Below are 26,398 nucleotides of genomic sequence, written 5' to 3' on the forward strand. Positions count from 1 at the left end.
CACGTGCCCAGACCCCCTAAAGACACACACACACACACATAATTACACAAACACCAGCAGTGATTCATGCCTGCGTAATGTACCCCACTCCACCCGTTCCACTCTCGTCACTCTCACAGCTGAGCCACACAGGGATATAAAATAGAACTTTTATTATCACTGAAGGTCCCTGTTTATGTTTGCATGTAGATTTCATGTATGTGTGTTCGCAGTAACTTTTTTGATCAATAAAGTAAATGGAAAGCCTGAGTATGGTTTCAATTCAACCTAAAAAGTCAGAGATGTGTGTTTGTGCATTTGAAGTACAGTTTTGCTATTGTTCCATATTGATATATATATACAACAAATTGGGGCGGCTCTGGTGTGTTTGTCCACTAATCTGGGGATCGGTGGATTGATCCCCTGGCTCCTAGAGTTCTGAGTTGCCATGGAGAAGATATTGAACCCCAAATTGCCTCAGACGTCTGTGCTGACAGCGTATGAGTGGTGTGTGAATCTCTGTACGCAAGTGTGGTTGAATGAGAATTGTAGTGCAATGTGCTTTAAATGGTTAATACAGACCTGCTGATGTATAACTACCATCCCGCGGCAAAATGTACATTATACTCAACATGACTGAAAAAAACTGTTCCCTTCTTGCGACAAAATTCTGTGGGAACGTAAATACTTTTACCACAAGGGAATTCCTTGCTTTTCTCAATGACTCATGACTCATATACCAACAGCATATGGTCCCACCCTGCCCTTGTTTTTTGATCAGGTCTTACCTTTCACATGTAAATATTCAAAGACATGCCTCTAATCAATTGCATATAACATTAACAGATATGAAAGGGTACTAGATGGTTAAAAATTTTTTATGAAGAGTTGTTTTTTTATTTGTAACCGTTTAAAAAGTTACTTCTTATTCCTCATGTTAATTCTCTGTGCTATTTTGAATAAAGGTGGATACACTTTTGAATGTTTGTAACTTAGATTGATCTTTTACTCACTGAAAAGTATTAAACTTGTCTATTCTTTACAGTGAAGCTACTGAGTTTAACTTCATTAAAACCAGCAGCCGTCAAAAGTCTGCTGAAAAAGTCAAACTACATGAGCGTTTCCACTTTGTTTGAACATGTCTGACTCTGACGCTCAGCTCTTCCATTCATCACACTCCACTGTTACGTAACAGTCTCCATTTTCCACGTCTCTGTTCCAAAGAAGCACAAAGGCAGACTTTCATGTCGTTGCTCTCCTCGCCTCTCTCGCCTCCTGCCAAGTCCCATTTTACAGCTCAGTTCAAAGTGTCCAGGGCCGGCCTCACTTTACTTAGACCATATTACCTCCACTTATCAAACACTATCAGATTCTCCTTGCAGGGGAGGCAGAGAAAATAGAGACGGAGGATCGTGTTGTGTTTCAAACAACAAAAAGTTCATCTCTCCACACTCTGCTGGTCGAGGTATGAGTTACAGTCTCACTCCTGGAGATTGTTCTTTATCTCTGCAGTGGTAAGTCATCATGCACATGGAGACTGATTGGATATCAATTAGAAATAGCTTTGAATCCCCTTCTCTACATTTAGTTCTTTATAGTGTTTTGAAAAACAGATTTAAAAGATGGGCCACGCCTGTCCAAATACAAAAAGAGACTACAATAAAAAAGTGGTAAAACAAGTTCTTCTTACAAAAGCTCTGAGTCAGAGAATGGAAGAATTGTTCATGACATGATAAGATAAGATCAGACATGTTAAGATAAAATATGATACGTTTATATACTATATAGTATGATTTGAGACTATACGATGCAGGGTGATAGAAAATGTGAAATAAGTCTATTTTTACATTTCTGTTACAATGATGGGTGTGGCTTTCCTGTTTCTCTACCTTGGGGTAACATGCAAGGCAGATTATTCCATTAGTCATATTTTGAGATTATATCCATAAATCTTGTGGGAGAAAAGAGCAGCTCATAAAATACACACTCAAACTCTGTCAAATACTCTTGAGGAAACATTTAATTTATTTGAAAGAAGTCAGCATCACCTCCTTACAGCTGAATAATTGTAGAGAATGTTCTGATATTTAAAAATGTGACCTGATTAAACCCTGCAACATTTACTGGAAATAAATAATTAGAAATAAGAGAGGAAACAAGAGGAGAATGCTGAGTGAACAGTCTGAACAGATTCTCATGACATCTAGTGTTGAATTTAAGACACTACACACACCCTTTGCTCAAAGGACCAATTCATAAATTGTACTTTTTGGAACTTCCTTTCACTTCCAGATTTTAAAGAAACGAGCCAGCTATCGTTCTATTTGATGGGAAGAGACATTTGTTAAAGTCCTGTCTGGCTTTTAAGTACTAAAACTGACATCTGAATGGTTACAAATTATGGGGTTTGAAATATTTACCAGCAAAAAGGGACACAAAACACATGAACCCCCCTCTCTGTGGTATTGTTGGACAGAAATCCGAGCAGAAATTTTTAACCCTATGACAAGAGGTCATAGAATTAATGTAGTAGAACGTTAAGTAACACAAACGTATAGATGGACCTACACACACAACTTGCATCAAGCACAATTCATGCAAAGCAACAGGAAAAAAACTGAACAAAAACACAGATGCAACAGGACTTTGACCATGTCCACTGTTCAATGCAGGTGAACCTTTAATGAACATTACGGTTATTAACTACAGTTTCTGCACATTAGCAATGCAGATAGATGAAACGTGTTCAAGTAATTGATTTAGTTTCATCTTACATGACTGTCTTAAGCTTTGGTGAAAGTTGTTACTGGTTCCCCTCAGGAACACTGGGAGTGGATGATCTGACCCGTTTCGCTAGGAAGAGAAAGTTTAATGTGAAGAATGCCAACATTTCATTGCAGTTTCAATGTCAATCACTACTAATCTTCTTAGCTCCTAATGGAACTGCCCTTGTCTGTGGATCTCTTTGCTGTTTATCCTTCTGAACCAAGTCTGTTTTGTACATGTCATTGAGTCAAATTTGGTCAGGTTACTATTTCAGTTGTCATAGTATTTGACAACAAAACATAGACAGACATTATGAGTTCACAGTACAGTATATTAATGGTACTCTTGGAAATAGCGGAATTAAAATGTATGTGTTAATGTGAATGGTCCCTGATAGAATAATAAATAAAATGTTTCATTATTTCATACCAAGCCAAAGTGTGGGCCTTGGTTCAAGATAAATTTAGTTGCATTTGTTGAAGATTGAGGAGAGGAAGTTTAGGTTGTATTGAGACGTGAACACTTATGTTTGAGTTAGAAGATACTCTGCTTAATTATGGCCTACCTTGGTTATTGTGCAATATTTCACAAAAATCACAAGCAATTGTCTCTCAGCAAATACTTTGTGCAGCATGCCAATTCGAGTATTGAACTAACCACATGAGTTTGATGAGGGGGAGTTGCTAGTTTGGGCAACAATGTTGCCGTCTTCATCCCGTTCTCTCCATCGATAAGGTTTAGCTGGTTTTGGTTTGGATTTTCTCTTTTTCTTCACCTAAGAAGGACAAAAAATCTAAGTAAAGAAAATAAAACCATATAGACTGGCATAGCAAATCATTTAATGAAAACAGAAAAATGGAAAGTGTATTGAAAGTGTTACAATACCAGAGTTGTGTTGAGCTCTTTGATCAGAGATTGTGCTGCCTCGACCCTCTCCTCCAGATGAGTCTCTGCATCATCTGCTGATAACATGTTGCCTAAAAAATACAGATCAAACATGTTAAAGCCACTATGATAGGGCCACAGCAGCCAGGCGTCCCTAGATCTTGAATACAACGTGTTTTGTTCTTGATATCGAAACATTAAGCTAGTGAGACATAAAGCAAAGGGAAATTTTAGCAAACTATAAGTATATGGAAAATAAAGAGCTAAGGATGAACATTTACAACCCCTGGCACACATGAGTTTGATGAGGGGAACTTACTGGTTTGGGAAACAATGTTGCCGTCTTCATCCCGTTGTATCCATTGAGAAGTTTCAGCTGGTTTTGATTTTCCCTTTTTCTTGCCCTAAGAAGTACAAAAAATCTAAGTAAAGAAAATAAAACCATATAAACTGGCATTGCAAATCATTTAATGAAAACAGAAAAATGGAAAGTGTATTGAAAGTGTTACAATACCAGAGTTGTGTTGAGATCTTCGGTTAGAGATTTTGCTACCTTGACCATCTCCTCAAGATGAGTCTCTCCATCATCTGCTGATGACATATTGCCTAAACAATACAGATCAAACATGTTAAAGCCATGAAAGAGCCTAAGTAGCCAGGCGTCCCGAGATCTTGAACACAACGTGTTTTGTTCTTGATATCGAAACATTAAGCTAGTTAGACATACAGCAAAGGAAAAATTTAGCAAACTATATGGAAAATAAAGAGCTAAGGATGAACATTTACAACCCCTGGCACACATGAGTTTGATGAGGGGGACTTGCTTGTTTGGGCAACAATGTTGCCGTCTTCATCCCGTTGTATCCATCGACAAGGTTCAGCTGGTTTTGATTTTCTCTTTTTCTTGCCCTAAGAAGTACAAAAAATCTAAGTAAAGAAAATAAAACCATATAGACTGGCATAGCAAATCATTTAAAGAAAACGGAAAAATGGAAAGTGTATTGAAAGTGTTACAATACCAGAGTTGTGTTGAGATCTTTGGTTAGAGATTGTGCTACCTTGTCCATCTCCTCAAGATGAGTCTCTGCATCATCTGCTGATGACATATTGCCGAAACAATACAGATCAAACATGTTAAAGCCACTATGATAGGGCCACAGCAGCCAGGCGTCCCTAGATCTTGAATACAACGCGTTTTGTTCTTGATATCGAAGCATTAAGCTAGTGAGACATAAAGCAAAGGGAAAATTTAGCAAACTGTAAGTATATGGAAAATAAATAGCTAAGGATGAACATTTTCAACCCCTGGCACACATGAGTTTGATGAGGGGGACTTACCAGTTTCTGAAACAATGTTGCCGTCTTCATCCCGTTGTATCCATCGACAAGGTTCAGCTGGTTTTGATTTTCTCTTTTTCTTGCCCTAAGAAGTACAAAAAATCTAAGTAAAGAAAATAAAACCATATAGACTGGCATAGCAAATAATTTAATGAAAACAGAAAAATGGAAAGTGTATTGAAAGTGTTACAATACCAGAGTTGTGTTGAGATCTTCGGCCAGAGATTGTGCTACCTCGACCATCTCCTCAAGACGAGTCTCTACATCATGTGCTGATGACATATTGCCTAAACAATACAGATCAAACATGTTAAAGCCATGTTAGGGCCACAGTAGCCAGGCGTCCCGAGATCTTGAATAAACCGTGTTTTGTTCTTGATATCGAAACATTAAGCTAGTGAGACATACAGCAAAGGAAAAATTTAGCAAACTATAAGTATATGGAAAATAAAGAGCTAAGGATGAACATTTACAACCCGTGGCAAACAAGTGGTGTTACAATTGTGTTGAGATTCTAGTGCTCATCTAAAAATTCTTAGGTTTAAACCATTAACTTTCATGCGAGCAAGGCTTATTTCTGTTTAAAATTATTTACTTATTTAAACTTCGCATAAGTTTATGGACACTTTTGAAGCTGTGTATATATATGTATACGGAACTACTTACCAGAGACTTAGTATGCCACTGAAATTGGGGTCACAGGTCCAACAGGGAGACGGACAAATAAAAACCACACACAAACACACACAAACAAATGAGACACACTCACTCACACAAAGAGAGACGTTTGTCCGTTTGTTTTATTTAGAAAGGACTTGAGGTCGGAGTTAGGAGCAAGGGACAGGTTATCTGTAAAACAGTAACATTAGCAACGAGAGTATGGTCAAAAGAAAGTTTTTAAAGTTTAATACGTAAGTATTCGAATTTGCGATATAAACAAATTCCAGGACTTACCAAGACAGGGGCGAAGGAGAATGACGCCACGTCCGGCGCATCGATCGTGTTCCCGGAAGTGAAGGGAAAATTACAAAAACTAACCTCATGATATTAAATAATCTATAAGGTAAGATTAGTTCATACATGAAAATGAAGCCTTGCACTATATGGAAAGATAGTAACGGGGGCAATTTACAAAGTATTCGGGTTTGATGGCAAGGAGCGACAATAGCGTCCATAGCAACCACCTTAGATACGACAGGAACGTGAAACATCTTCGTAATAACTAACAAACCAAACATCGTATAGGTTCACTGAATGAAAATATTGAAACTGAAACACACATATCTCGCCACAAATATCATCAAAACACATTTTTATTAAGAAACATTGCTAAAATCTAGCGTTTTCCACCAAGAATATAGTAATCTCCGCCATCTTGCTTGATCAGAGCGCTGCAGAAATCTGCGCAGGCGCACTTGTCGTTTGGAGCATTTCGTAGGATTCTCTATGAAAATGTATACATAACTTGTAGTACGATATCACGAACCGTTTCATTAGACCACGTTGAACTGGGACTGTCTCAGGAGCACTGATCTTTCTCTGTTATCCTTTAGTTGCAACAGGTGTCTTTCTTTTATTTTGGTACATGGCAATGTGCATTAAAAACACAGTCTACGTTGTAAACTTGATTGTGATCATGTTAACAATGTTAACCTTGTGTTCATCCTACCTGGTTTATCTGCGATTTTATAGTCCATGTTTTTCATAAAGTTAAACAGAATTTTCAATACGACTGTTCATGGCTTTTATTGCATTGGAACCGTTTACTGAATCTGTGTTTTTTTTTCTTCATACATTTGCATGTCGGCTATTTCAGATGTCTGTTAAGTAATTGACACAATCTTCACACCCAAGTTCACAGCTTTTCAAAATAAAACCTTTTCAATTCAGCTTGATATTAAGCATCAACAGCAACAACTGCACTTCTCTGGGTGATTAAGAATAAACATGCTGAGAAAAAAACGAGATATACATTAGAATGCAGACACTGTTGTAAGTTTTCATCCCAGTGACTTTTTATCAAGACAAGTTTTCTATGATCTGTTGGTGAAAAACAAATATCATCAGAAACACATGGAAAAGAATGAGAGTAATTATGAAAACGTCCTTGACTCCCATGGGTATAAAGGACCTTATGAAACAGTAATAAGTAGATTCAGGCTTTGGAAAAAATATTTGATACCGGACGCGCCCATATTGAGCCATTCCCATACTGTATAAAACTGCTGTCCTTGCAGAGCTTTCAGGCAAGATTTATGAGTGGAATGATGTGCATCAGATGTGAACTCATCAATATTCTCTCTGAGATATTTCTCTGGCAGTAGCAGAACCTCTCTTGACTAAACTGGATGCAGGTGTTCATGAAATTGGAGGCAAAGAGCAAGAACAAGAAAAAAGGTATTTTGGACAAAATGCACGAACAGAAGAGGAAATCTTGTAAAATGTAGTTTTATTTATGAAAACTCAGCATCAATATTTCCCGTAGTATTTGCCTTTCAATGCTTGAGCTTCTTTTGAGAGAGATCGTAACACTTCTCACAGGCGTTTGAGAGGCCGGCGACGAACCCGATGAATTCCTCAAAGTTTATCTTATCATCTTTGTTTTGGTCCAAATCTTTGATGATGCTGTCCACTGCATTTGGATTTCTCTGGGGGGGAAAGGTAAACATAGAGCAGTGAGTTAAGCATATTGCCTAGTACTGAGGCCAGAGATCAGATTGAATGGAATACAGAAGGCTCTTACTTTCAGAAAGCCGGGTAACTCATTCTCCAGCAGCTTTTTCAACTCTTTCTTGTTTAAGGTCTTCCCCTCCTTGTCTTCACTGGAATAGTCGTGGAAGACCTTAATAATGGACTCCATGGAGGTCTCTAATTTAGTCATGGCTCCGGAAATGTGTGCTGAAAGGAGAAAGACAAATCTGGAGATTAATTTCACTGAAAATAAACTTTAATTTATCTGTGAGAGTCGTAACATATTTTGCAGGATTTCAGGATAATGATGATGATGTTTAGGCACTGCATGCCTGTGTGCACATTGATGCTCAGTGCAACAGGGTAGGTTCACTTACTATCACCATTATTGGCAAAACTGTTATCATAACAATTGTCACTGCTGCTCCCTTCATCGCTGCCATTTCTCAAGAAAGTAAACATTGTTAAAATCCTGAAATGGTGTTGGAAAATTGTGGATTAAGTATTATTAAGTATTTATTTATTGTGCGACTTCATGTCTCATTCTGTTTGAATACAAGGTTTCTATTTTTCAACAGGTAATAGTGAAAATTATAATTGGTGTATTCCTGCTGTTTTAAAATCTTGCTTCATCAAGTGGGCGTTTATAACTTTGCGGCCCATCCCTCTTCAGGTCTCTGCACAGCCATGGCCTGCTTTATACATTAAAGTATAAATTAACCTTCCTATTACTTTAGTAAGCTCTATTAACGTTTGTAAAGCACTAAGCTGCAGTTAAGCAGCAGGAAATTAGCTTTAATAGTAAATAATTTGTAAGTGTTAAGTTGGTTTTACATGGCGCTCAAATCACATTCTTTGAATATGAGACATAGTTTTCTGGCACACAGTGAAATCCTTATCGGTAGGGTGAGATCATTCCTTCCTGGCTCTGCTTTCAACTCACCCTTTCTTGGTGGACTTTCAGAGGGGAAAATACGAGGTGGTCTGTAAAAGTACAAATAACTTAAGGGAAGAACAAACAGAGGACCTGTCGGAACTTGTCAGACGAGGAGAGAGAAATGTGCAAAAAAAGCCAAAGCCCACAGATTTGACAAGTTTTACAACAAACCTCAAAATCAGCTCCTGCATTTATTGTACAAGCCGCAAACTCCTCACACTAACAGATGAATAGTTTATAGCCTCTCTAAGACAATGACAATTTAATACGCAAGTGTTGAAATAGTTAGTAGGCTATGAACTTACCAGGACGCTTGACCGCAGTGGCAGGGAGTAGAAGTTCAGAGAGAAGCTCCAGGGAAAGTTTATCCAAGCACTTATAGTCTGCTGGCAACGCCCAGAGTGATGGGAGGGAGAGAGAGAGAGGGAGGTGTATACAGAGAGAGAGAGAGAGAGAGAGAGAGAGAGAGAGAGAGAGAGAGAGAGAGAGAGAGAGAGAGAGAGAGAGAGAGAGAGAGAGAGAGAGAGAGAGCAAACAATGTGGAAACGCCATGGACAAACATCATCCACTGTTTTTACGCACAGGGGCTGTCACCTCCTGAGACACTGAGGTGAATCTTTAACTTTCACAACTTTGACACAGTTTCTATTAATTCAAATATTTTTCCCATCGGACTTCTCTTAAGATGATGTCATATCCGTGACAGGCGCGTCTAACACCTCCGCCCTATTTCTAGAACATGTGCCACAGGAAATCAGAGAAACAGGAGAGAAGTACGAAGCGCCTTGCCTCTCGTAATTTTGCGCAGGAAGTTACAGCAAAATGAATCATAATCAAACAATAAACAGAAGAGGGAAATGACATCGTTGGTGTTGAAGGTTGATGAGCTTTGTAATAGTTTGCCTGAGGGAAGAACTTAAGTCAAACCCAGCTTGTTAGTGTCTGTAATAAGTGATTATACACACCAAATAAAAAAGATTTACTTCTTTAAATGAGGGAAACAGTCATATCCTCCTCACAGCTTTTATTTATCTAAGGAAACTCCATTGTCTCTGTCTGGAACGCCCTGTTCACACAGATACTCACACCTGGAAGCTGTCCAGAACAAGCACGGATCTGTTGGCCCCAGAGCAGCTTGCCTGGAACTGTTTGAGGGGTTGCTCAAGGGCACCTCAGCTATTTCACTTACAGCTCCTCCAGATCTCTACAAGGGTTTGAATCCTTTTCTAAACAGTTAGTCCGCTGCTTGCCCTTTAAATGGAGTAAATATACGAATCTATACAGACACACCAGTGTTTTCCATTACCTTCTACCGTCCTCCCAGAGGGGGTCAGCATGTGAGAGGCAGGGCATAGGAACATTAGAACATTGTGTGCATCGCAGTCATGCATCTCAGGATATTCTTTACTCAAGGTGAGACACTTGAGCTACACATCAGTGCTTTGTCATCCTGTCCCAGGACCATGAAGCAGCTTTGGATGCTAAAAATCGTCAGGTAGGTTCAGACCACAGTTTGTGGGAGAGAGATCCAAGCAGGTTATGGTCAACTCCGCCTAAAGGACTGATATTTACGAGTGTTCGACATTTGAATTTATTTGATTGACTTTAAGGGGAATGTGGGCCCTTGGTGAAGGTGTGTCCTCTACTACTACTTTTCCTAAAAACCTGTTAATTAGCTGAGTCAGCGTCCACACCTCGCTAAACAAATAACCTGATACATTCAAACTAGACACTGATTGAAAGAAGAACATTACATTAAAAGTCTTTTACAGAGTTTAATTACAAAATGAATTAAACAAAAAAAGTCACTTGATGGGCTGATGCATATACAAATAACATGGATGGGTTGATGAATCTCATTGTAACTAGTGTAAATACAGTGCAGAGGAAAAGGTCTTCAATGGAATGTAGATAGATGTTCATTCACCTCGGTATACCAAGAACAATTCAAATTTGAGATCACTGTAAAACAAAAACTGTGTCGTAACGGTTACAAATTTGCACTCACTGAAATAAACCGATGTTATAAGAGGGCAGTGGATTAGAGAAATTACTCTGTCAAAATATACACAGTTGTGTTTCACTGTCCATCAGCATCTGGACAATATTGACTGGTGAACTTCCAGGGCCATCCCACAGGTTCCTTAGTTCTTCCTCTTGCTCTTGCTGGCAGCCTTTGCCACTGGGACTGCAGGAGCAGCTGCTTGGTAAAGAGCGGCAGATATTTTGTTGATGTAGTACAAGGCGAAGAGGGAGAAGATGAGGCTGGAGGGGAAAAAAGAAGGACACAGCTCAGGATCACAATTTTTAAATTAAATGTTATTGACTTTTTTTAGCGACTGAACAAAGCATGTGTGATCCACAGAGGTTATTGTCACTTACCATGTGGTGACACAGACACGATGAACCAGACCTGAGGCAAACAGTGACAGGCACATGCAAACCAGAACTGGAAGGCGAGAAAATGAAGAGCAGAACCACAATTACAAAACTGCTCACTGATAGAGAGCACACACTGTTTGTAATAGGGTTAAACGCTCAAATATGAATTAAACAGGTTATTATCAGGCTAATCAACACAGTGTGATTCATCACTTACTCTCTGGGAAAATCTTGGCTTGGAATCCTTTCCCAAAGAACAGGTTTTCCAGATTATTAAATGCCTGGATTAAATGTTAAAGAAGAACATTTGGATATTGGATACAATTTTCATGAAAGCTCCACTGTCGTGAAAATAAGTATATGTTCAATAACAAACAGCAATTTTAAACAATGCATAAAAATCCCTAATGCCACCGAAAGGATACAGTGAGGGAACAGATGAAGAGCACCGAGCCCAGGAAACCTCCCAGGATGGTGAGCCACTCGGTAGATCCCAGCTGTTTACTGAACATCTGCATCCCGGCAAACACCAGCACTGACAGCAGGCTGGACAGCACGAGGGAGGTGCCCGTGTTCGCCGCTGCAAAGCAAAGAGAAATGACATCATTAGGAAAATATTAGGCCAGTCGACTGACACTCTCCTGTCTGTTTTTCTCAGGAACACCATGTTAAACAAAACGGTCCTGCAATAAACGCTAATGAAATCATATTAAAACTGGGACATTATTATTTGGCTCCTGAGTTAAAGATGTGGTTTTTAACACTTCTTTTTTAGCAGAGAATTACAAACACATTTGACAAATCTGAGGTCGATCAATCATGTATTCAACCTCCTCACTGTGCTTACACATGTATAAGCAACACTACATATTGAGCCTGTTATGTTGCTGTTGATCAAACTTCTATTCTTGATCATGACTGGTGTTGTATTACTGCCCAGCCCTCCTGTGTGATCCTCCTGCAGGATGTGGTTTGTGCTGCTGTTGACCTGAAACCTGAAGTGGAACACCTGCCAACACCAGTTCAACAACAGCACAGACTCCATCCTTCACAGTAAACATGCAGGTGAATCAACTCATCGGTGAAACAGCTTCAACACAAACTGGAAATTGAAAGGTGTGAAGGATTTCCTGCAGGTCTGTTGTGCAACGCTGAACTGCACTGATTTCAGATCAGTGTTCCTAATAAACTGCTTTATTTGTAAAAATGTATGAGGAGGTAATGCAACTGCAGTTTGGAAACTTCGTGTGAAACTTTAATGATGGAGTTACATAAACATTCCAGTTTCACATTAAATGGAGACTAACATGAATCACCTTTTCCTGAAGGAGCAGGTTTCAGCATCAGATTTAAGGATCGTGAGAACAGGATGTGGGAAGAATCTTAAACGTGGCAACATAATCTCAGTAGAGATATAGTCAACTCGGGTATTCATCATTTTAAACATTAAATTAAAGTTAATTTCTCACACAAGTAAACTGCTGAGCTCTCTGAATGAAGCGCCACGTCAGTGTTCACACTCAAACCCCTCCGACGTGTAGCAGCTAGCTTCATGCTAACAGCCAACATTACCGGCTCCAGCTAATATAAAGTGTATAAAACCCTACACACACACACACACAGAGTAAACACAACATGTCTCGCTGCTGTTTAATATCAGACACACTGAGTGAACATTACTGAAGCGAACAGTCAGACACTGTGACCCACTTCCGCACGTTAGCTTCCCCGTAGACCCGCAAGCTAACATCGGAACTCTCCTGTGCAAATACGAACTCTCTTCGCAAGTGCACTGGACCGGTGAGTAAATAAATCCACACATACCCATGAGTCGATGTGGAATCAGAGTCCTTCAAATGAAACGGAGGAGAATGGAGTTTAATGTCGTGGAGACAAGAAAACGCTCCGGTTGTGGGAACTAAAAAACCTTGAGGACTACCCGGTGCTAATTTGAAGTGGGACCAGTGGGCGGGGACGTCATCAGATCATGGACCCTAGACTGTATATAAAAAAAAGACCCTGTTGACCCACAGTTTGTATAAAATCTTTAGTTTCACCCATTGACTGTATGTCAAAAGGTTTCACCATGGCTGTATTGTGTTTTAGATGCATATTGAGAGATGGGTTCTGTGTCCGGAAAGAATGATTCAATCTGTTGGGTTTCCTCTCAAAGGAATTTCCCTTTGCTCAACATGGTGACAGAAAGATTCGCCATATATCTACATTTCTGCCAATTTCTCTGAATAAGCATGATTATTTGTTATGAAATAATCAGTTATATGCTAGTTTAAATAGGCCCTACTGCAATATCCATTTTCTGTGAAGGAATAGATTGCAATAAAAGAAAGTTGTAAATAAGTGAGTTACATTTGAGGTCTTTATTTGATCATCTTTTATTCTGGTGCTATTGAGTATTGTATATTTTAAATCTGCATATCTTCCTGTACTAATTTCAACAATTGTTATTAATATTTTATGAATATATAAATGTATGAATCTTTGCTTACTTCACTTGGTCTTGCCTTTCTGCACACTCAACTTTAATTAAAGTTTTGAATGTTGTACTTTCCCAGTATTAAAAAGGCTGTAAACTATCCCACTATTAACATGCTTGAATGGGAAATGGATTAAGACCGTGGCTGTGGCAGTGATCCGTCAGTCAGATTGAAAGAGACAGTGTTTGTATTTGCACCATGAAAAAATTGTGTCAGGTAGACAAAAATAGACTAGAGCACCAAAAGAGTTGAGAGAGAAAAGAAAAGGCAAACGACAGTTTAAGAAAGAACTTGTACAAAGTATATTTGGAATGAAAATAGCAATCTAAGATTTTACATAGAAATTTGACAAACAAAGAGATTGAATATTATTTACAAGTAAGCATTCATTTCTCCACAAAGTTACAAAAAAGCTACAGTGGACTGATTTCATAGCACTTCACATCTGGATCGTCTTTCATAGGGGCTTCTTCTTCAGACCAAAAACAGCTACAAACAGAAGAATCTCCACAAACGCAGGTAACACGCTAGAGGGAGACAGACAGAGACAGAAGTTGTGAGAGAAACATTAACAGAAAATATCCAGCACAATGCATTCATTGTGTATACTTGCTATGTTTGACTTTACTCTTTTTACAAAAGCAAGTATCAACTCACTCGTGTGCACACAAACACACCAACCTGCAGACAGCAAAAATAACCCAATATGTCCAGCACTCCCACTTCTCAAATACAAAGTAAGACAAGGAGACAGATGCGCTGCAGTGGACTGCCAGAGCTGGGTGAAGTATCTGTCAGGGAAAAACACTTTTTGGAAATAAACACACAATATTAAGTACATATGACACTAACCTGCAAATGGCAAGGATCCACCAGTAGATTTCACACTCCCACTGCTCAAAAAGAAAGAAAAGCAGAGCCACTGAGGCACTGGCATGGACTCCTGTGGCTATTGTAGGCGATTACACAGAGGGTGGAGTCATGGAATTTTAACTGAAGACTAGACTTACTTATTTATATCCCTTATAAATCACTTTCAATTCCTTGACATATTATGAGGGCTCATCAAGAGATATTCAGAGTGACACGTATTTCATGTGGAGGACATTTTCATTGTAAAGTTCTGATCAAATGTCATGTCTCGTCCCTTTTTTCTGCCCTTGACTCTGAACTTAGTTAAAGTTTGTTTTTCTGAGTTTAGTATTGGTTTGTTTGCATTTGTTCCACAGTGGTGAGAAACAAAGACAGACAGGAGTATAACTAATCATAATAGTGGAATCAAACTAGGGACATTGCGTTTGTATGAACTGGGACCATTCACATACCTAGGAATCTAAATTTAGACAAATATAGATTATTGTTCTTGCCAATTGGAAGTCGGATTTGCTCTGCACCCTCAAGGAATAAAAAAGTATACAGATAATGAATGGACAGATAGATATATAACTGTTGAGCTCCCCTGTTGATTTAGATTAGTTTCTATTCTGCCAAATCAATTAGATCCCAATCATACATCAGTAATAATGAATGAGTGAACCCACAACGACACAGTTAAGGATACAGAGGAGTCCCTGGCTGCAGTTGAACATGGAAACTCCTGAGAAGAATCCAGCCAGCTCGATGGCAAACAGCCCGAGGGTGACGGCCAGTGCCACCACCAAGCTGAAACAAATTCACAGATAATGAAGGATGTGTTTTTCACTTTATTGCCGTGTGTTGAAATAGTCAAACGTGTTCTTACTTTCTGTCTTCAATTTCATATTGCTCTTGCGTGAAATCCAGAGGCAAACAGGCCTTTACATTGTTTTCCTGAAAAACAAAAACAACACACAAACTATTAAGGAATAAAAACATTACTTTTATGATTTAAACTTGGAACAAAGGGTTAGGATTTGTGAAAATCTGTCGTTCTAACTTACCCTTGACCAGAAGATGGTGATAACGATGACCAGATGAGCTATGATGGTGAGAAACCGTGCAGGGACGAGACTGCTAACAGCCGACATGCTAACACGGCTACTAGCTCCTCAGTTCACACTAAAAAACAACGCGAAACAAGCAAAGCAGAGATGATTCTCATCCCACTGTTTCCTGCAGGAGAGTCTCGCTGCTGCACCACTTCCCGTGTTCGGCTAATGCACAGTAGCTCTTAGCCACAGTGAGATATCTAGCTAACTCTGTCCCGAACGAACACAAACAACACTGGTCGGAGTTAAACGCAAGTTAAACGTAGATACACACTTTTTTAACAAACGATTCGCTTCTTCAACTAACGACCATACATACGATGTACGTGATGAAAGACGGTTGCTACAACAACCGCCAAGTCGGTCCATTCGTGAAAACCTCCCGGGTTGAACAACTAATATCCAAAGGTTCCGCTTCCGGACGACACTCTAGAACAGACTGGTGACGCCACTGCCACCTAATGGCGATAATAAAAACTGGGCCACAAATATTTGGGGATTTGAGGTTAGTGTGATAGATGAAAATTAAAAAAAAAACAGGGATGAATAAATATTATGTTCTTATAATAAACGCCAAGCATCAATTATCATAAGCACACTGCGATGACAGCAGGCGTGATATTTTTTATAAATATAGCTTTCACAGTAACACAATAAAATAGCAAGTCGAGCATTGTGATATGTTTATATATATTTTGCTCTATGCGGCTGTGATGATACAGCTTGCACCTTCCCCCCCACCCCCCTCCCTCCCTCCCTCCCTCCCCTCTCACCCACGACGACGACTCGTTGTTCTGAGACACAGACGACACATCCCCACGCACGGAGGAACACGCACAGAGCTCCAGTCCGATGAGGATGCTCAGCTCCAGGCCTTCAGGTTTCATATAGCGTCGGCGTGCTGGAGGGTTTCCTGCAGAGCATCGCAGGAGACGCTGTCATCAGTCATGGCAGAAGCGGAGTTACAAACCTTCACCTCGATCATGGACGCGCTGGTTCGCATCAGTGTGAGTACGACGCTCGTTAAATCAGCCTGTTTATTTCAATCGTGCTTTAAGGGAGATCCGGCGTTTCCTCATTCATTGTGTGTCAGAGAATTTGGCCATTTTTCTTACACAATTGGTTGCGTATACGTGCTGAAGGAATGTGAAGCGTTCCTGCCTTTCGAAGATTTTTGTTGGCGTTTGATCAGCCATAGAAAGCGATGGATTCCTCTCAGTCAAAGCTGAGAGTGGAGGTGGGACGACACTCGACACAGAATCCATATCCACAGAAGCGAATCGTCGCGGTAGGTAAAGCTGTGGATGTGTGATGCTTCTAATCGACAGAATATGTTATCTGTTGCTGAAAATGCGCACATGATGAGAAGGTAGAGAGATGATGAGCGTTGCCATAGAGACGGGATGCTGCGCTCAGCCGCTGCATCACTGGATCAGGGCCTAAAGCAGTGATACGTGTGTAAAACTGAGGCTGATAAAAACAGAAGGCTGAATTAATTTTATTCCACTCCATTACCAAATTGGGTGTCCTGTGTTTGTAGTACCAAATCCTACATATATATTTTTTACAAATGATAGGTGAAGCTAGAGGACTCCAGTCATGTTCAGGGAGAGCAGCTAAGCCTGAAGCAGGGGGGAGTTATTTGTTCCTCCCTATGCTCCGTATATATCAAACACCAGCCTCTGTTCCCAGTGTCTGCACCAGCTCCCTCTCTCGCTTTGGACTCCTACACATTTTGTTCAGGCAACAGGAGGTTGCAGAATCTGAAGAGCAACATGATTCTGTACTCATACCAGTGACTCAGCCTTTATCTGGTCCCACTCCTCACACCACTCTCTCCCCCACCAGTCGAACATGAAGAGCATGGAGCGGGAGCTGCATTGCCCGGTGTGTGACGAGATGGTGAAGCAGCCCATCCTCCTGCCGTGTCAACACAGTGTGTGTCTGCTGTGTGCGGCTGAGGTGCTGGTGCAAAAGGGATATCCTCCACCTGAGCTCCCTCCAGAACCCCACTCGCCGGCCTCCACGCCCAACACCCGCTCCCCGCGTCAGGCACGCAGACCCACGCCGAGGACCCCCGACCGCCTGGAGCGGGTCCTCAGAACAGGTAGTGGAAGGATGCAGAGATTCTTTGTGTTCATCATTCACCATAAGCTTTGTCCTCCCTCGAGGAAAAAAAAGGAGTGACATCATGATATTACGATTCAGGTGACGATGGCGTGTGATGTCACTGCATCCCAGTCAAATAGATGATCTGGCTGACTCATCACTATCCTGCTGCAGACCTACACACATTAATCTCATGACTTATTTACCTGCATGTAGAGCAAAGGGCCACAGAGGCAGAGCAGCAAGTATCTGTGGAGCAGGTGTGTTTCAGAGCGTGTGTGTAAGCAAATAGCTTTTTCTCCGCTGTGATGTGACCTTTACATAAACAGCAATTCTGCTTTTCACATTTTCTCACAAGTCTTCTTTATTATCTGTCTTTCCTCCCAAACCAAATCCTCCATTCAACAAACACACCTTCTTCTTCTCTACATCTCAACCCGTCTCTTTCTTCTCCTTCATCTCGGCCACACCTGTGTCCTTCTCCCAGTGTGCGGGACATACCCAGGGCGAAGGCGGAAAGACGCCCCTCCCCCCATGTTGTTCCCATGTCCTTCCTGTCAGCAGGACGTGGAGCTCGGAGAAAAAGGCCTGACAGAATGCCTCCGCAACCTCACCCTGGAGCGTATTGTGGAGAGGTGTGTGTGTGTATGTGTATGTGTGTGTACTGTAGCAGACAGGGTAACAGGTACAGTCTGGTTCCATCAGAGTTCTTACTGCTGTCTAGAACATGACTTGTGCTTTTTGATTTGGATCATTATAAGCTTGAAATCAAGAACAAACCACTTCATAGGGCAATAAAGAAACGCAGCAAATAAAGCGCCTAGTCAATACTGCTTTATAAACGAGACAGGAAATCATTTGCTGGAAGGAGAAGCTTTAATGAATCTCTCCTTTACCCCAGATTCAAGGTAAACCTAAGTGCAGATTGCAGGGACATCTAAAATAACTGCAGTGTCTGACAACAACAACTCTGGCAAAGTGGTTAAGTTTAACAAAAAGTGATAAGGAAGAGTAAAGTATTGCATATCCTTCTTAAATGTTAATTAAGTGAGAGGTAAAATGATCTGAGATTGCAGGAGGTAGTTTCATAGAGTCACGTGCAGCAGTTTCTTGAGGTAGTCGTTCTTTTGGAGAGTGTGACGCTGCATGTTTTACTGCTCAGAATGTACAAACAAAACAGCTGCTGCTGCTGTATCTAGGTCAGGCTGTAACAGAGTCCGACTCCTAACTTGTGAAAAGAGAGCAGGGACAAGCATCTTCCAAGTTGGAAGAACTTCTTTGCTTTCTGTTTTTGCTGCTGCAGAACTTTGCCCTAATCTCTGTGTATCCCTATCTGCCATCCAGGTACAGGCAAACGATAAGTCTGGGCAGTGTGGCCATCATGTGTGGTTTCTGTAAACCCCCTCAGGCCTTGGAGGCCACTAAAGGCTGCGCCGACTGTAAGTCCAACTTCTGCAACGAGTGTTTTAAACTGTACCACCCCTGGGGAACTCCCCGGGCTCAGCACGAACACATCCTACCCACCAACAACTTCAGGCCAAAGGTTAGTCTGTTGCTGTGTTATGTACACGACACACAGAAGATCTCCTTCTATTGTCTTTGTGCCTAATCCTCCTTTGTGCTCCAGGTCCTAATGTGCACGGAGCACGAGCAGGAGAAACTTCTGTGGTACTGCCGCAACTGCCAGAGGCTGCTGTGTCCGCTCTGCAAGCTCCGACGTGTCCACCATGGACACAAAGTGTTGCCTATAGCACAGGCCTACCAGGCCCTCAAGGTGAGCCTGTGGAGTCTGTGTGGACAGGCTCAGGATTATAATCAGGATCCGGCTTAGAAATTAAACTTTTGTTTTGGTGCTGCAGGACAAGGTCAACAAGGAAGTCGACTTCATCCTGGCCAATCAGGAGACGATACAGAGTCAGATCACTCAGCTGGAGGCAGCCATCAAACAGACGGAGGTGAACCAGAGTTTCTCTGCTTTGTGAAAGTGTCTGTTTCTTCATTGTCTTTGGACAAATGAAGCAGAATTTGTTTCACACTATACTGTGGACTACACAATTAATCCTTTTATTTGTCCTCTATATAATAGGTTGAACACAATTTGTTGAAAAAGGCAAAAAAGCAAAGGTTCTGACACTAATAGACAATAATCCTATTTAGTGGAAGATATTTTTATTGTGTTTTAATCCATTTAAATCACTTTACTGTGTAAACAGCTGCAACTAAGGGGACAGGTAGTGTTAGCACGCCCTCTAGAGGCCCAGGGCTCTAGTGCAATGGCCCACTCTGCAGGCAATAGCTACAACCTTGTCTCTGTGTTGTCATTCCTTATCTGTCACTGCACTTAATCATATCCGTCCAGCTCATCGGGGTCCTTCCCTGTCTGTCTGTCTGTCTGTCTGTCTGCAGGCTAACAGCACAGTAGCCCTGCAGCACCTGATCTACAGTATCCGGGACCTGGGAGCGGCTGTAGCCGAGCGTCAGGGGGCTTTGGCTCTGGCCGTGGAGGGATCTCGCAGCAGGAGGGAGGAGGCCCTGTCTGCTCAGGTCTCAGAGAGGCGTGGACTGATGGAACACGCCGGCCTGATGGCCTACACACAGGAGCTGCTGAAGGAGACTGACGCACCCTGCTTTGTACAGGCTGCCAGAGTCACTCACAACAGGTAATGTAACTGTAACACACCAGCTTTTTGACCGTTTTGTCTCCTTTTCTCTCTTCTTCATTTGTCCCTGTGTCTGTCCCCCTTCAGGCTGGTGAAGGCCATCGAAAACCTGCAGTGTTTCACCTTCGCTGCAGATTCCTCCTTCAGACATTTTCACCTGGATGCGACAAAAGAGGTCAAACTCATCAACAGCTTGGAATTCATCCGTGGTGCGCTCAGTTCTTTGTTCCCATGATGTGAATTCTGCAAAAAATCTAATCACGCTTTGTTTATAAGCCAGTTTATGAAATCTCTCCGTTGCCTTTGGCTAATCCGCAGCTCCAGTGGCTCCAGTCATCGACACTCAGAAGACATTGGCTTACGACCAGCTGTTCTTGTGCTGGCGCCTCCCTCAGGACTCGGCCCCAGCTTGGCACTTCTCTGTTGAATACCAGCGACGAGCGGGAGGAGCCGCAGCCACGTGGGGCGGAGCCAGATCCCCCAACGCTGAGACGTCATGGCAGCGCCTGGATGAAGTGAGAGGGACGAGTGCCGTGGTCGAGCGGCTGCAGATCGACAGCGTGTATGTTCTCCGGGTGAGAGGATGCAACAAGGCCGGGTTCGGAGAGTACAGTGAGGAGGTGTACCTCCACACACCCCCCGCACCTGGTGAGATATGCAGACGTGTTACATCATATCGTCAGTTTTTTAAGTTTTTACATTTCATACACTGCAAAAAAATCGTCTTTCCACTTTGTAAAAACTGTTGATACAAGAATAAGTAGTATGCAAGATTTGAATTTTTCTAACTTCCATATTTTCCAGAATTGCCATTGATTGAGTGACTAATCTTGATCATTCTTTTTCTCTCCATCCCTTGATTTCCTCCATTCCCACTTTTATTTGATTATTTTAGCTCCAAACCCTCTTTTTTGTGTTCGTCATTCCAGTTTCATCCTGGTGCGACTCTTTGTGCTTCTGTCTTCGCTGCAGGTCTGTTTCATTGCACTTTCAGCTATTCTTTTCTTTACACAGTTCATCCATTGTTCGATCTTGTTGGTTCTACATATGGTAAAACAAATCTCTACTCTGTCTCTCATATTAACTGAAAGGTCACTTCCTATTTCCCTCTTTAAAACATCTTTCTCTCTTGATCTGCCTCTCACTCTTCTTCACCTCTTTTTTCACGATGTGTTGAGACTTGTTGTAGTTTTGAATCTGTCCCAGCTTCTGCAGGATCTAAGTCTTTCCTCCCTCCTTGACTCCTTTCCTTTTTACTCCCCTATCCATCTCTCTCCCTCCTCACTCCTCCTTCTCTCACCTCCTCCCAGTGCTGAGTTTCTCCTTGGACTCTCGCTGGGGTTTGCACTCTGACAGGCTGGCGCTGGGTAGAGGCCAGACCTACGCCCGCAGCGTGCCGGGCCTCTCCCTCCTGCAGGTCGCTGACCGCACGCTCACTTCCTGTCACCTGACCTCGGACCTGCTGGTGGCTGACCTGGCCGTCACTAAGGGCCGACACTACTGGGCGTGCTCTGTGGAGCCTGGGTCCTACCTGGTAAAGGTGAGAGCAAATCTTGTCAGTTGTTTGGATGATATATCGGCCTCAGCTCCACCTTACTTACCGACTCAAAGTGGATACGACTGAATCTTTCTGTGTGTGTCTCTCTCTTGCAGGTGGGAGTAGGCCAGGAGACGAAGCTACAGGAGTGGTTCAACCTCCCTCAGGACATGGCCAGCCCTCGGTAACTAAATCTCTCCTTGCTAAATATACAACCGACCTTGTTTCTCATGCCCTGGAAAAGAACAGCATATATGAATGGGATTTATTGGGACCTCATATTTATTGGTAGCACATTCACTGACATACAGGGGGATTACGAGCCACGCCAGAACTGTTCCTTATTGTAAGTCGCTTTAGATAAAAGCATCAGCTAAATGAAAAATGCAAATGTTTGTAAATGTGACTGTCGATTAGAGCATGTTTACATCAGGATTATTGGAGTTTTAATTGATGTTTTGGCCACTTGGGGGCAGTGGAACCACTTGTAAACAGGAGCTTGTAAATGAGAGTGGAGAGGCTGAATCAAAACGGTCAAGTTAAAAGTTGTAAAACTAAAACAAGGAGCATTAAGCCTTGATATCATTAGAAGAACTTACTTTCCTATTCAGCTTCTTTATTTTTGCAATGCTAAATCATTTCTTGTCACAACCTTTTTTACAAATCCATATTAAACTTGGACAACATTTTTATAAATGTACAGTCTAATATAAGTTATTAAGATCCCTGTTAATAGAATTGTGTTTAAAGTTTTAAGTGGATATTTTAAGTGGAGCAATGACTGTGGACTATAGTGGATCACATCCTGATGCTGGATCGTGATCGCGCTGGCTGCTGACCAGAGACTATGATTGCAGCAGGACTGCTTGACATATAGTATTGAAGTTATCCTTCAAAAATGTTTACCCTCATCGATGCTGCTAAAAAACTTTAATCCCGATGATGTTTTCCTTACTCTTGCTGAGGGTTAAGGACAGAGGATGTCACACCATGTTAAAGCCCTATGAGACGAATTGTGATTTGTGAATGTGGGCTATACAAATAAAATTTGATTGATTGATTGATTTATTGATTGATATAAAGCTTGACAATTTCAATCAAGACAGAAGCTTGGCAAGTGGAGTCTTCACATCTTCAGGTCAATGATTGATCCTCAGGTCCTACTGCGTTTTTGTTGAGATACATAATGAACATATTTATCCGTCACTCAGCTTTTCTCTTGTTCAGCCTAATGTCTTCCTCCCCTCTACCTCCCTCAGCTGTGACCCAGACAGCGGCCATGACAGTGGAGCAGAAGACGGCCAGGACTCCCCTCCCTTCTGCTTCCTCACCATAGGCATGGGCAAGATCCTGCTCCCACAAGGGCACGGCCACAGTCAGAGCCAGGCGGACAGCCAGAGCCAGAGAGGAGTGCACTCCCACGGCAGCACCCACGGCAACCTGCCTCACCCTCACACGGCTCCTCTGCCGCCCCGACTGGGAGTGTTACTGGACTGCGATAAAGGACGGGTCACCTTCTACGACGCCCACTCGTTGCGGGTGCTGTGGGAGGCCCACGTGGATTGCTCAGCTCCGGTGTGTCCGGCCTTCTGCTTCATCGGCGGGGGGGCTCTGCAGCTCCAGGACCTCGTGGCCAGTCGGAGCGTCGAGGAGCCGCCGCCACGGAGGGTGACCATCCAGACACGGGCCACAAATCTGAGCAAGTAAAGAAGGAGGCAGTTTATGCACAGAGTTCACTCAGAGATCACTCATCATGTCGTTGGAGGAGGAGATGGTGTGTGAGTTCCTAATTAACATCTTTTGATACTTAAATGAACTGTCAACGATAGGGAGATCCCACGATAAATATCTGATATTGTTTTGCATTTGCACCTGAAAATATCAAATCTCTCTTTCTTGCTTGATAGTATTTTTGTTCCTTGACTTTGGACATTGTGGCTGAAGTGATTTCCGACTATGCAGAATCCTGTTGACAGGGTGAGTCAAGCACCTTTCTAACAGATTAGAACAATGACTTGCATTGTAAGAAAATCTGGTGTCCATTTACACTTGTCTTAGTTTTTCCCAGACATCAAAAAATTGCATGCAAGTGTAACTTGGATACATAACTTACAGCAATGCAGGTAACTGTCACCTTGTAATAGCACCTCAGATGAAGTGTATGTCTAATTTTCTATCTTAATTCTTATGTAGCCTCAACACGTGTCATGAATGTGTAAATATTGCAGTGTTACAGAGTGTGAATATGTTTTGGTTGGTGATTAGTAAACCTCTGCTGGCTCGAGTCAGGACATGAACTTTTTATAGTCACAGTTTTGCATTTCAGAAGGATGTGCGTGACATGTCGGCTGAGTAAAGGTCTCACTGTTGCCTCTGTGTTTTCAGATTTACAGAGATCAGAGTTTTAAAAACAAGGTTGTGAAGAACAATGTTCTCGTCACGCTGGTTTACTAACAAACCTGTGAAGACGTGTCATTGTTTTTTACGTTTCGAGAAAAGTTGAAAATGTAGATGGCCTACTCGTTCAGTATTAAGCTGTGGCGTCTGACTGATTTGCACATACATATTAATGATCAGCTGGAGGAAGCGGATGGATGACAACCAGCTGAAGAAGGTCTAATTTAAGAGCTCTGGTTTCTTACAGCGTTCCCCTAACGCAACTGACAGTCGCCCATCTACTAACTGACTGACTCCCAGTTATGTTGAGGGAATGTAAGAGTCGAGTTATGATTTATTTTAATGCAAGAGATTGTCTTTATTCTAATATTTTCAAAATAACTGGCTCTGACTGTATTTTAATATATAATATGATTTTCTGCTGTGTGTGTGTGTCTGACTGAGAGAGGGAGAGCTCTGGCTGTGACTTTCATGCTTTCTGATATGTGTGTGTGTGTGTGTTTGTGTGTGTTTGTGTGTGTGTATCCTGTCTTGAACAACTCGTGTCGACTCCTCTTCTCCCGTTACAGCGCAGCACTTGAATGACTTTAGACTGTAGCATCACAGAAATCAGAATCGACAAATTTAGACTTTGCAGAATGTTTCTATCATGTCCCGACAAACACAATAAATGACTGAAAACTAACATGGAGTCCTTGTGTCGATGAATGAGCAAACTAGAAGCTATGAGGTGAATTGTTGCTCTTGCTTAACAAAAACCGGAGGGAAAAAATGATTGGCATTTAACTGTGACATCAGAAACTTTATCTTTAGTATCTGCTGTCGTATACAGACAAACCTTTCAATGTTAATCCTCACTAACATCACATTCTTTGTTGTGATTCTCTTACACCTGTCATGTCACCGCCCTGCTAACGCCCACCATCGAAGTTACAAACATGTCAAACTCAAACGTCGGTTTGATTGTCGCACGCTTTTTCTACTCACTGTAAACACATGAAACGTATTCAGCTTGAGATGATTAAAAATAGATTCTCTTTGTTTGAATGTCACGCAAACACCGTTGATCGTGTGGTTCCACCCTGCAGATGAAGGCGAGTGTTCCCTTAATCACTTCAATGTTACAGAGCTGCTTGAACAGGTAAAGTGGATCTTTTGTGCCACAGGGATTAAATATAATAATCCTATTTTTCTTAGAGCCGTGGCACACCTCACAACACCTGATACACAACTACTGCAGCAGAGAGACGCTCCACATCTGTGTTGTGTGTCAAGAGATCAAAAGGACGGAGGGATGAGCCACTGGGACTGGTTCTTATTCATCTATCTTCTTTCTGATTTCTTTTACATTATCCTTTATTAAACCTGGGAAGTCCTATTGGGATAAAACATCTGTTCAGCCAATGAGCCTTGGTCAATATTGCAAACAAAAGATTCATAGTAGAGATGTTAACAGATTTACCTGCAAGAACAAATCAAAACACACAAAACAGAGACACAACATACAAATATTGGAGACTTGGAAAATTGAGGCAAACAACAGCTTATGTGAAAAGCAAAGACATATATCTATAATTAAAAAGAGAGATTTCATAATATTTTCAAACATGTCAACAGTGGATGACGGGCCAATACAAATATGCCTTGCAGCTCCTTCCATGATCTATTCATCCATGGCATGTTCCAGAAAGATATATATACAGAGTGGCTGCATATTTGTCATTAACCTTTTGACATTCACAGCAATTTTTCCCCTGACCAAACTTTCGAATGGAGCTTTTCTTAGTGTGATCTGTTTGACTCAGAGGGTTGCAGTTCAAAACTTTGCCAATAGGGGTCGACATTGATTGTGCTTTGATTCACTCTGTCTACGATAACAAACACTGAAGTGAAACGGGTGGTGGTGGTGGATGAGTGGGTGTGGGGGGGTTGTAAAGTCAGCAACAGGTGTAAGATGTGTCAACACGGACTCGTCTGACCACAGATCTGTGTTGACATGTCAGACACTGCGGAGTTTTCTGCTTCTTCCTGCTTCTGTGTTTACACCCACAGTCTGAACATGAAGAGGTTACACCTGGAATAATACAAAGGCTCCCTCACTCTCCCTGTTTCCCCCTGGAGCACTATACTTATTTAATCGGTTTTTAATAGTATTTTTGTTTTCAGGCAGTTTCATGTATTAATTAGCACCAATATATTTACACGACACATACGAAAAATGACATAACACAACAACAAAAACAAAGAAAAGCTAT

The 26,398-nt window shown here is 41.7% G+C and overlaps 5 protein-coding genes across 9 annotated transcripts; 1 reads left to right on the forward strand and 4 right to left on the reverse strand.

The window, feature by feature from the left end:
- Positions 1-2,623: 2,623 nt before the first annotated feature.
- On the reverse strand, positions 2,624-5,971 carry LOC133014475 (uncharacterized). 4 transcript variants are annotated; one of them, XM_061081725.1, is made up of 11 exons: positions 5,923-5,971; positions 5,742-5,817; positions 5,164-5,240; positions 4,969-5,053; positions 4,650-4,726; positions 4,455-4,539; positions 4,145-4,236; positions 3,950-4,034; positions 3,631-3,722; positions 3,403-3,520; positions 2,624-2,832 (listed from the first exon to the last, which is right to left on the reverse strand). In XM_061081725.1, exons 3-11 carry the CDS (start codon positions 5,209-5,211, stop codon positions 2,783-2,785), a joined length of 732 nt encoding a protein of 243 aa, XP_060937708.1. In that variant the 5' UTR covers positions 5,212-5,240; positions 5,742-5,817; positions 5,923-5,971; the 3' UTR covers positions 2,624-2,782. The 4 variants fall into 4 exon arrangements, with proteins under 4 accessions (XP_060937708.1, XP_060937706.1, XP_060937707.1 ...); XM_061081723.1 differs by having other exon boundaries at positions 5,164-5,255; XM_061081724.1 differs by having other exon boundaries at positions 4,650-4,723; positions 5,164-5,255; positions 5,635-5,817.
- A 1,429-nt stretch (positions 5,972-7,400) lies between these two features.
- Positions 7,401-8,990, reverse strand: s100a10b (S100 calcium binding protein A10b). Its single transcript, XM_061081405.1, has 3 exons — positions 8,902-8,990; positions 7,712-7,866; positions 7,401-7,616 (listed from the first exon to the last, which is right to left on the reverse strand). Exons 2-3 carry the CDS (start codon positions 7,847-7,849, stop codon positions 7,464-7,466), a joined length of 291 nt encoding a protein of 96 aa, XP_060937388.1. The 5' UTR covers positions 7,850-7,866; positions 8,902-8,990; the 3' UTR covers positions 7,401-7,463.
- Positions 8,991-10,357: 1,367 nt separating this feature from the next.
- Positions 10,358-12,935, reverse strand: krtcap2 (keratinocyte associated protein 2). Its single transcript, XM_061081098.1, has 5 exons — positions 12,803-12,935; positions 11,404-11,558; positions 11,196-11,259; positions 10,979-11,045; positions 10,358-10,861 (listed from the first exon to the last, which is right to left on the reverse strand). Exons 1-5 carry the CDS (start codon positions 12,804-12,806, stop codon positions 10,741-10,743), a joined length of 411 nt encoding a protein of 136 aa, XP_060937081.1. The 5' UTR covers positions 12,807-12,935; the 3' UTR covers positions 10,358-10,740.
- Positions 12,936-13,751: 816 nt separating this feature from the next.
- On the reverse strand, positions 13,752-15,813 carry LOC133014438 (transmembrane protein 107-like). Of its 2 annotated transcripts, none has more exons than XM_061081677.1 (5): positions 15,393-15,813; positions 15,215-15,282; positions 15,035-15,135; positions 14,155-14,251; positions 13,752-14,000 (listed from the first exon to the last, which is right to left on the reverse strand). In XM_061081677.1, exons 1-5 carry the CDS (start codon positions 15,477-15,479, stop codon positions 13,931-13,933), a joined length of 423 nt encoding a protein of 140 aa, XP_060937660.1. In that variant the 5' UTR covers positions 15,480-15,813; the 3' UTR covers positions 13,752-13,930. The 2 variants fall into 2 exon arrangements, with proteins under 2 accessions (XP_060937660.1, XP_060937659.1); XM_061081676.1 differs by lacking the exon at positions 14,155-14,251 and adding an exon at positions 14,326-14,422.
- Positions 15,814-16,387: 574 nt separating this feature from the next.
- trim46a (tripartite motif containing 46a) lies at positions 16,388-23,453 on the forward strand. Its single transcript, XM_061081748.1, has 12 exons — positions 16,388-16,447; positions 17,289-17,547; positions 18,037-18,184; positions 18,894-19,092; positions 19,177-19,323; positions 19,409-19,504; positions 19,956-20,209; positions 20,297-20,418; positions 20,528-20,857; positions 21,520-21,749; positions 21,863-21,930; positions 23,006-23,453. Exons 1-12 carry the CDS (start codon positions 16,388-16,390, stop codon positions 23,451-23,453), a joined length of 2,361 nt encoding a protein of 786 aa, XP_060937731.1.
- Positions 23,454-26,398: the final 2,945 nt, after the last annotated feature.

The sequence above is a fragment of the Limanda limanda genome, chromosome 11 (assembly GCF_963576545.1).
Source record: "Limanda limanda chromosome 11, fLimLim1.1, whole genome shotgun sequence".
NCBI classification, from domain to species: Eukaryota; Metazoa; Chordata; class Actinopteri; order Pleuronectiformes; family Pleuronectidae; genus Limanda; species Limanda limanda.